The sequence below is a fragment of the Oncorhynchus nerka genome, linkage group LG12 (assembly GCF_034236695.1).
Source record: "Oncorhynchus nerka isolate Pitt River linkage group LG12, Oner_Uvic_2.0, whole genome shotgun sequence".
Taxonomy (NCBI): domain Eukaryota; kingdom Metazoa; phylum Chordata; class Actinopteri; order Salmoniformes; family Salmonidae; genus Oncorhynchus; species Oncorhynchus nerka.
The window spans coordinates 19,935,006-19,947,070 of NC_088407.1; the positions used below are offsets into that span (position 1 = coordinate 19,935,006).

Sequence of the window (12,065 nt, forward strand, 5' to 3'; positions counted from 1 at the left end):
CTGCTCCTACAACAACTACTGCTGATACTACGTCAACTCCTGCTCCTACAACAACTACTGCTCCTACAACAACTACTGCTGCTGATACTACGTCAACTACTGCTCCTACAACAACTACTGCTGATACTACAACAACTACTGCTCCTACAACAACTACTGCTGATACAACAACTACTGCTCCTACAACAACTACTGCTGATACTACGTCAACTACTGCTCCTACAACAACTACTGCTGATACTACAACAACTACTGCTCCTACAACAACTACTGCTGATACTATGTCAACTACTGCTCCTACAACAACTACTGCTCCTACAACAACTACTGCTCCTACAACAACTACTGCTACTACAACAACTACTGCTCCTACAACAACTACTGCTGATACTATGACAACTACTGCTCCTACAACAACTACTGCTGATACTACGTCAACTCCTGCTCCTACAACAACTACTGCTCCTACAACAACTACTGCTGATACTATGTCAACTACTGCTCCTACAACAACTACTGCTGATACTACTGCTCCTACAACAACTACTGCTCCTACAACAACTACTGCTGATACTACAACAACTACTGCTCCTACAACAACTACTGCTCCTACAACAACTACTGCTGATACTACGTCAACTACTGCTCCTACAACAACTACTGCTCCTACAACAACTACTGCTGATACTGTCAACAACTGCTCCTACAACAACTACTGCTGATACTACGTCAACTCCTGCTCCTACAACAACTACTGCTCCTACAACAACTACTGCTGATACTACGTCAACTACTGCTCCTACAACAACTACTGCTCCTACAACAACTACTGCTGATACTACGTCAACTACTGCTCCTACAACAACAACAACTACTGCTCCTACAACAACTACTGCTGATACTACGTCAACTACTGCTCCTACAACAACTACTGCTGCTGACTACTATGACAACAACTACTGCTGATACTACAACAACTACTGCTCCTACAACAACTACTGCTGATACTATGACAACTACTGCTCCTACAACAACTACTGCTCCTACAACAACTACTGCTGATACTATGACAACTACTGCTCCTACAACAACTACTGCTGATACTACGTCAACTACTGCTCCTACAACAACTACTGCTCCTACAACAACTACTGCTGATACTATGTCAACTCCTGCTCCTACAACAACTACTGCTCCTACAACAACTACTGCTGATGCTACGTCAACTCCTGCTCCTACAACAACTACTGCTGATACTACGTCAACTCCTGCTCCTACAACAACTACTGCTCCTACAACAACTACTGCTGATACTATGTCAACTACTGCTCCTACAACAACTACTGCTGATACTATGTCAACTACTGCTCCTACAACAACTACTGCTGATACTAACAACTACTGCTCCTACAACAACTACTGCTGATACTACAACAACTACTGCTCCTACAACAACTACTGCTCCTACAACAACTACTGCTGATACAACAACTACTGCTCCTACAACAACTACTGCTGATACAACAACTACTGCTCCTACAACAACTACTGCTCCTACAACAACTACTGCTGATACTACGTCAACTACTGCTCCTACAACAACTACTGCTCCTACAACAACTACTGCTGATACTATACAACTACTGCTCCTACAACAACTACTGCTCCTACAACAACTACTGCTGATACTACGTCAACTACTGCTCCTACAACAACTACTGCTGATACACGTCAACTCCTGCTCCTACAACAACTACTGCTGATACTATGTCAACTACTGCTCCTACAACAACTACTGCTGATACTACAACAACTACTGCTCCTACAACAACTACTGCTGATACTAACAACTACTGCTCCTACAACAACTACTGCTGATACTATGTCAACTACTGCTCCTACAACAACTACTGCTCCTACAACAACTACTGCTGATACTATGACAACTACTGCTCCTACAACAACTACTGCTGATACTATGACAACTACTGCTCCTACAACAACTACTGCTGATACTAACAACTACTGCTCCTACAACAACTACTGCTCCTACAACAACTACTGCTGATACTACGTCAACTCCTGCTCCTACAACAACTACTGCTCCTACAACAACTACTGCTGATACTACTCAACTCCTGCTCCTACAACAACTACTGCTCCTACAACAACTACTGCTGATACTACAACTACTGCTCCTACAACAACTACTGCTGATACTATGTCAACTCCTGCTCCTACAACAACTACTGCTCCTACAACAACTACTGCTGATACTACGTCAACTCCTGCTCCTACAACAACTACTGCTGATACTATGTCAACTACTGCTCCTACAACAACTACTGCTGATCCTACAACAACTACTGCTCCTACAACAACTACTGCTGATACAACTACTGCTGTTCCACAACAACTACTGCTCCTACAACAACTACTGCTCCTACAACAACTACTTCTGATACTATGACAACTACTGCTCCTACAACAACTACTGCTGTTACTACGTCAACTCCTGCTCCTACAACAACTACTGCTCCTACAACAACTACTGCTGATACTATGTCAACTCTTGCTCCTACAACAACTACCGCAACAACAACTACTCCTGATACTAAGTCAACTCCTGCTCCTACAACAACTACTTCTGATACTATGACAACTCCTGCTCCTACAACAACTACTGCTGATACTATGTCAACTACTGCTCCTACAACAACTACTGCTGATACTATGACAACTACTGCTCCTACAACAACTACTGCTGATACTATGACAACTACTGCTCCTACAACAACTACTGCTCCTACAACAACTACTGCTCCTACAACAACTACTGCTCCTACAACAACTACTGCTCCTACAACAACTACTGCTGATACTATGACAACTACTGCTCCTACAACAACTACTGCTGATACTACAACAACTACTGCTGATACTACGTCAACTACTGCTCCTACAACAACTACTGCTCCTACAACAACTACTGCTGATACTATGACAACTACTGCTCCTACAACAACTACTGCTCCTACAACAACTACTGCTGATACTACGTCAACTACTGCTCCTACAACAACTACTGCTGATACTACGTCAACTCCTGCTCCTACAACAACTACTGCTGATACTATGTCAACTACTGCTCCTACAACAACGACTGCTGATACTACGTCAACTCTTGCTCCTACAACAACTACCGCAACAACAACTACTCCTGATACTAAGTCAACTCCTGCTCCTACAACAACTACTGCTGATACTACGTCAACTCCTGCTCCTACAACAACTACTGCTCCTACAACAACTACTTCTGATACTATGACAACTCCTGCTCCTACAACAACTACTGCTGATACTATGTCAACTACTGCTCCTACAACAACTACTGCTGATACTATGACAACTACTGCTCCTACAACAACTACTGCTGATACAACAACTACTGCTCCTACAACAACTACTGCTCCTACAACAACTACTGCTGATACTACAACAACTACTGCTCCTACAACAACTACTGCTCCTACAACAACTACTGCTGATACTATGACAACTACTGCTCCTACAACAACTACTGCTGATACTACAACAACTACTGCTGATACTACGTCAACTACTGCTCCTACAACAACTACTGCTCCTACAACAACTACTGCTGATACTATGACAACTACTGCTCCTACAACAACTACTGCTCCTACAACAACTACTGCTGATACTACGTCAACTACTGCTCCTACAACAACTACTGCTGATACTACGTCAACTCCTGCTCCTACAACAACTACTGCTGATACTATGTCAACTACTGCTCCTACAACAACTACTGCTGATACTACGTCAACTACTGCTCCTACAACAACTACTTCTGATACTATGACAACTACTGCTCCTACAACAACTACTGCTGATACTATGTCAACTACTGCTCCTACAACAACTACTGCTCCTACAACAACTACTGCTGATACTATGACAACTACTGCTCCTACAACAACTACTGCTGATACTATGACAACTACTGCTCCTACAACAACTACTGCTGATACTACAACTACTGCTCCTACAACAACTACTGCTCCTACAACAACTACTGCTGATACTACGTCAACTACTGCTCCTACAACAACTACTGCTGATACTACGTCAACTACTGCTCCTACAACAACTACTGCTCCTACAACAACTACTGCTGATACTACGTCAACTCCTGCTCCTACAACAACTACTGCTCCTACAACAACTACTGCTGATACTACGTCAACTCCTGCTCCTACAACAACTACTGCTCCTACAACAACTACTGCTGATACTACGTCAACTACTGCTCCTACAACAACTACTGCTGATACTATGTCAACTCCTGCTCCTACAACAACTCCTGCTCCTACAACAACTACTGCTCCTACAACAACTACTGCTGATACTACGTCAACTCCTGCTCCTACAACAACTACTGCTCCTACAACAACTACTTCTGATACTATGACAACTACTGCTCCTACAACAACTACTGACTGTTAACCAACTACTGCTCCTACAACAACTACTGCTGATACTACGTCAACTCCTGCTCCTACAACAACTACTGCTGATACTATGTCAACTACTGCTCCTACAACAACTACTGCTGATACTATGTCAACTCTTGCTCCTACAACAACTACCGCAACAACAACTACTCCTGATACTAAGTCAACTCCTGCTCCTACAACAACTACTGCTGATACTACGACAACTCCTGCTCCTACAACAACTACTGCTCCTACAACAACTACTGCTGATACTATGACAACTACTGCTCCTACAACAACTACTGCTGATACTATGTCAACTACTGCTCCTACAACAACTACTGCTGATACTATGACAACTACTGCTCCTACAACAACTACTGCTGATACTATGACAACTACTGCTCCTACAACAACTACTGCTCCTACAACAACTACTGCTCCTACAACAACTACTGCTCCTACAACAACTACTGCTCCTACAACAACTACTGCTGATACTATGACAACTACTGCTCCTACAACAACTACTGCTGATACTACAACAACTACTGCTGATACTACGACAACTACTGCTCCTACAACAACTACTGCTCCTACAACAACTACTGCTGATACTATGACAACTACTGCTCCTACAACAACTACTGCTCCTACAACAACTACTGCTGATACTACGTCAACTACTGCTCCTACAACAACTACTGCTGATACTACGTCAACTCCTGCTCCTACAACAACTACTGCTGATACTATGTCAACTACTGCTCCTACAACAACTACTGCTCCTACAACAACTACTGCTCCTACAACAACTACTTCTGATACTATGACAACTACTGCTCCTACAACAACTACTGCTGATACTATGTCAACTACTGCTCCTACAACAACTACTGCTCCTACAACAACTACTGCTGATACTATGACAACTACTGCTCCTACAACAACTACTGCTGATACTATGACAACTACTGCTCCTACAACAACTACTGCTGATACTACGTCAACTACTGCTCCTACAACAACTACTGCTCCTACAACAACTACTGCTGATACTACGTCAACTCCTGCTCCTACAACAACTACTGCTGATACTACGTCAACTACTGCTCCTACAACAACTACTGCTCCTACAACAACTACTGCTGATACTACGTCAACTCCTGCTCCTACAACAACTACTGCTCCTACAACAACTACTGCTGATACTACGTCAACTCCTGCTCCTACAACAACTACTGCTCCTACAACAACTACTGCTGATACTACGTCAACTACTGCTCCTACAACAACTACTGCTGATACTATGTCAACTCCTGCTCCTACAACAACTCCTGCTCCTACAACAACTACTGCTCCTACAACAACTACTGCTGATACTATGTCAACTCCTGCTCCTACAACAACTACTGCTCCTACAACAACTACTGCTGATACTATGACAACTACTGCTCCTACAACAACTACTGCTGTTACTACAACAACTACTGCTCCTACAACAACTACTGCTGATACAACAACTACTGCTGATACAACAACTACTGCTCCAACAACAACACTGATCCAACAACAACTACTGCTCCTACAACAACTACTGCTGATACTACGTCAACTACTGCTCCTACAACAACTACTGCTCCTACAACAACTACTGCTGATACTAACAACTACTGCTCCTACAACAACTACTGCTGATACTAACAACTACTGCTCCTACAACAACTACTGCTGATACTACGTCAACTACTGCTCCTACAACAACTACTGCTCCTACAACAACTACTGATAACGTCAACTACTGCTCCTACAACAACTACTGCTGATACTACTCAACTCCTGCTCCTACAACAACTCCTGCTCCTACAACAACTACTGCTGATCCTACAACAACTACTGCTGATACTACAACTACTGCTCCTACAACAACTACTGCTGATACTATGACAACTACTGCTCCTACAACAACTACTGCTGATACTATGACAACTACTGCTCCTACAACAACTACTGCTCCTACAACAACTACTGCTGATACTACGTCAACTACTGCTCCTACAACAACTACTGCTCCTACAACAACTACTGCTGATACTACGTCAACTACTGCTCCTACAACAACTACTGCTCCTACAACAACTACTGCTCCTACTACAACTACTCCTGCTCCTACAACAACTACTGCTCCTACAACAACTACTGCTGATACTATGTCAACTACTGCTCCTACAACAACTACTGCTCCTACAACAACTACTGCTGATACTACGTCAACTACTGCTCCTACAACAACTACTGCTGATACTATGTCAACTCCTGCTCCTACAACAACTACTACAACAACTACTGCTGATACAACAACTACTGCTCCTACAACAACTACTGCTGATACTACAACAACTACTGCTCCTACAACAACTACTGCTGATACAACAACTACTGCTCCTACAACAACTACTGCTGATACTATGACAACTACTGCTCCTACAACAAACTGCTCCTACAACAACTACTGCTGATACTAACAACTACTGCTCCTACAACAACTACTGCTGATACTACGTCAACTACTGCTCCTACAACAACTACTGCTCCTACAACAACTACTGCTCCTACAACAACTACTGCAACTACAACAACTACTGCTGATACTAAGTCAACTCCTGCTCCTACAACAACTACTTCTGATACTATGACAACTCCTGCTCCTACAACAACTACTGCTGATACTATGTCAACTACTGCTCCTACAACAACTACTGCTGATACTATGACAACTACTGCTCCTACAACAACTACTGCTGATACTATGACAACTACTGCTCCTACAACAACTACTGCTCCTACAACAACTACTGCTCCTACAACAACTACTGCTGATACTATGACAACTACTGCTCCTACAACAACTACTGCTGATACTATGACAACTACTGCTCCTACAACAACTACTGCTGATACTACAACAACTACTGCTGATACTACGTCAACTACTGCTCCTACAACAACTACTGCTCCTACAACAACTACTGCTGATACTATGACAACTACTGCTCCTACAACAACTACTGCTCCTACAACAACTACTGCTGATACTACGTCAACTACTGCTCCTACAACAACTACTGCTGATACTACGTCAACTACTGCTCCTACAACAACTACTGCTGATACTATGTCAACTACTGCTCCTACAACAACTACTGCTGATACTACAACAACTACTGCTCCTACAACAACTACTGCTCCTACAACAACTACTCCTGATACTAAGTCAACTCCTGCTCCTACAACAACTACTGCTGATACTATGTCAACTCCTGCTCCTACAACAACTACTGCTCCTACAACAACTACTGCTGATACTAACAACTACTGCTCCTACAACAACTACTGCTGATACTAACAACTACTGCTCCTACAACAACTACTGCTGATACTGACAACTACTGCTCCTACAACAACTACTGCTGATACAACAACTACTGCTCCTACAACAACTACTGCTGATACAACAACTACTGCTCCTACAACTCCTACAACAACTACTGCTCCTACAACAACTACTGCTCCTACAACAACTACTGCTGATACTATGACAACTACTGCTCCTACAACAACTACTGCTGATACTACAACAACTACTGCTGATACTACGTCAACTACTGCTCCTACAACAACTACTGCTCCTACAACAACTACTGCTGATACTATGACAACTACTGCTCCTACAACAACTACTGCTCCTACAACAACTACTGCTGATACTACGTCAACTACTGCTCCTACAACAACTGCTCCTACAACAACTACTGCTGATACTAACAACTACTGCTCCTACAACAACTACTGCTGATACTATGTCAACTACTGCTCCTACAACAACTACTGCTGATACAACAACTACTGCTCCTACAACAACTACTGCTGATACTACAACAACTACTGCTCCTACAACAACTACTGCTGATACTATGTCAACTACTGCTCCTACAACAACTACTGCTCCTACAACAACTACTGCTGATACAACAACTACTGCTCCTACAACAACTACTGCTGATACTATGACAACTACTGCTCCTACAACAACTACTGCTGATACTACGTCAACTACTGCTCCTACAACAACTACTGCTCCTACAACAACTACTGCTGATACTACGTCAACTCCTGCTCCTACAACAACTACTGCTGATACTACGTCAACTACTGCTCCTACAACAACTACTGCTCCTACAACAACTACTGCTGATACTACGTCAACTCCTGCTCCTACAACAACTACTGCTCCTACAACAACTACTGCTGATACTACGTCAACTCCTGCTCCTACAACAACTACTGCTCCTACAACAACTACTGCTGATACAACAACTACTGCTCCTACAACAACTACTGCTGATACTAACAACTACTGCTCCTACAACAACTCCTGCTCCTACAACAACTACTGCTCCTACAACAACTACTGCTGATACAACAACTACTGCTCCTACAACAACTACTGCTCCTACAACAACTACTGCTGATACAACAACTACTGCTCCTACAACAACTACTGCTGATACTACAACAACTACTGCTCCTACAACAACTACTGCTGATACTACTCAACTCCTGCTCCTACAACAACTACTGCTGATACTAACAACTACTGCTCCTACAACAACTACTGCTGATACTACGTCAACTACTGCTCCTACAACAACTACTGCTCCTACAACAACTACTACTACAAGTCAACAACTCCTGCTCCTACAACAACTACTGCTGATACTATGTCAACTACTGCTCCTACAACAACTACTGCTCCTACAACAACTACTGCTGATACAACAACTACTGCTCCTACAACAACTACTGCTGATACTATGTCAACTACTGCTCCTACAACAACTACTGCTGATACTATGACAACTACTGCTCCTACAACAACTACTGCTGATACTATGACAAACTGCTCCTACAACAACTACTGCTCCTACAACAACTACTGCTGATACAACAACTACTGCTCCTACAACAACTACTGCTCCTACAACAACTACTGCTGATACTATGACAACTACTGCTCCTACAACAACTACTGCTGATACTACAACAACTACTGCTGATACTACGTCAACTACTGCTCCTACAACAACTACTGCTCCTACAACAACTACTGCTGATACTATGACAACTACTGCTCCTACAACAACTACTGCTCCTACAACAACTACTGCTGATACTACGTCAACTACTGCTCCTACAACAACTACTGCTGATACTACGTCAACTACTGCTCCTACAACAACTACTGCTGATACTATGTCAACTACTGCTCCTACAACAAACTGCTGATACTACGTCAACTACTGCTCCTACAACAACTACTGCTGATACTACAACAACTACTGCTCCTACAACAACTACTGCTGATACTAACAACTACTGCTCCTACAACAACTACTGCTCCTACAACAACTACTGCTGATACTAACAACTACTGCTCCTACAACAACTACTGCTGATACTACAACAACTACTGCTCCTACAACAACTACTGCTGATACTATGTCAACTACTGCTCCTACAACAACTACTGCTCCTACAACAACTACTGCTGATACTACGACAACTCCTGCTCCTACAACAACTACTGCTGATACTACGTCAACTACTGCTCCTACAACAACTACTGCTCCTACAACAACTACTGCTGATACTACGTCAACTCCTGCTCCTACAACAACTACTGCTCCTACAACAACTACTGCTGATACTACGTCAACTCCTGCTCCTACAACAACTACTGCTCCTACAACAACTACTGCTGATACTACGTCAACTACTGCTCCTACAACAACTACTGCTGATACTATGTCAACTCCTGCTCCTACAACAACTCCTGCTCCTACAACAACTACTGCTCCTACAACAACTACTGCTGATACTACGTCAACTCCTGCTCCTACAACAACTACTGCTCCTACAACAACTACTTCTGATACTATGACAACTACTGCTCCTACAACAACTACTGCTGTTACTACGACAACTCCTGCTCCTACAACAACTACTGCTGAACTATGTCAACTCTGCTCCTACAACAACTACTGCTCAACAACAACTACTCCTGATACAAGTCAACTCCTGCTCCTACAACAACTACTGCTGATACTACGTCAACTACTGCTCCTACAACAACTACTGCTCCTACAACAACTACTGCTGATACTATGTCAACTACTGCTCCTACAACAACTACTGCTGATACTACGACAACTACTGCTCCTACAACAACTACTGCTGATACTACGTCAACTACTGCTCCTACAACAACTACTGCTCCTACAACAACTACTGCTGATACTACGTCAACTACTGCTCCTACAACAACTACTGTTCCTACAACAACTACTGCTGATACTACGTCAACTCCTGCTCCTACAACAACTCCTGCTCCTACAACAACTACTGCTCCTACAACAACTACTGCTGATACTATGACAACTACTGCTCCTACAACAACTACTGCTGATACTATGACAACTACTGCTCCTACAACAACTACTGCTGATACTACGTCAACTCCTGCTCCTACAACAACTACTGCTGATACTACGTCAACTACTGCTCCTACAACAACTACTGCTCCTACAACAACTACTGCTGATACTACGTCAACTCCTGCTCCTACAACAACTACTGCTCCTACAACAACTACTGCTGATACTACGTCAACTCCTGCTCCTACAACAACTACTGCTCCTACATCAACTACTGCTCCTACAACAACTACTGCTGATACTATGTCAACTACTGCTCCTACAACAACTACTGCTCCTACAACAACTACTGCTGATACTACGTCAACTCCTGCTCCTACAACAACTACTGCTCCTACAACAACTACTGCTCCTACAACAACTACTGCTGATACTACGTCAACTCCTGCTCCTACAACAACTACTGCTCCTACAACAACTACTGCTGATACTACGACAACTCCTGCTCCTACAACAACTACTGCTGATACTATGACAACTACTGCTCCTACAACAACTACTGCTGATACTATGACAACTACTGCTCCTACAACAACTACTGCTGATACTATGACAACTACTGCTCCTACAACAACTACTGCTCCTACAACAACTACTGCTCCTACAACAACTACTGCTCCTACAACAACTACTGCTCCTATGACAACTACTGCTCCTACAACAACTACTGCTGATACTACAACAACTACTGCTGATACTACGTCAACTACTGCTCCTACAACAACTACTGCTCCTACAACAACTACTGCTGATACTATGACAACTACTGCTCCTACAACAACTACTGCTCCTACAACAACTACTGCTGATACTACGTCAACTACTGCTCCTACAACAACTACTGCTGATACTAACAACTACTGCTCCTACAACAACTACTGCTGATACTACAACAACTACTGCTCCTACAACAACTACTGCTGATACTACGTCAACTACTGCTCCTACAACAACTACTGCTGATACTATGACAACTACTGCTCCTACAACA

At 42.9% G+C, this 12,065-nt stretch overlaps 2 protein-coding genes across 2 annotated transcripts; both read left to right on the forward strand.

The window, feature by feature from the left end:
* Positions 1–3,423: 3,423 nt before the first annotated feature.
* LOC135574280 (salivary glue protein Sgs-3-like) lies at positions 3,424–8,217 on the forward strand (the record flags this gene model as incomplete). The annotated part of the gene is made up of 3 exons (XM_065025351.1): positions 3,424–4,115; positions 4,914–5,168; positions 7,995–8,217. Coding segments are annotated over 3 exons (1,170 nt in total), but the record flags the coding sequence as incomplete, so codon positions are not given.
* A 1,886-nt stretch (positions 8,218–10,103) lies between these two features.
* LOC135574277 (mucin-2-like) lies at positions 10,104–11,815 on the forward strand (the record flags this gene model as incomplete). The annotated part of the gene is made up of 2 exons (XM_065025348.1): positions 10,104–10,203; positions 10,704–11,815. Coding segments are annotated over 2 exons (1,212 nt in total), but the record flags the coding sequence as incomplete, so codon positions are not given.
* Positions 11,816–12,065: the final 250 nt, after the last annotated feature.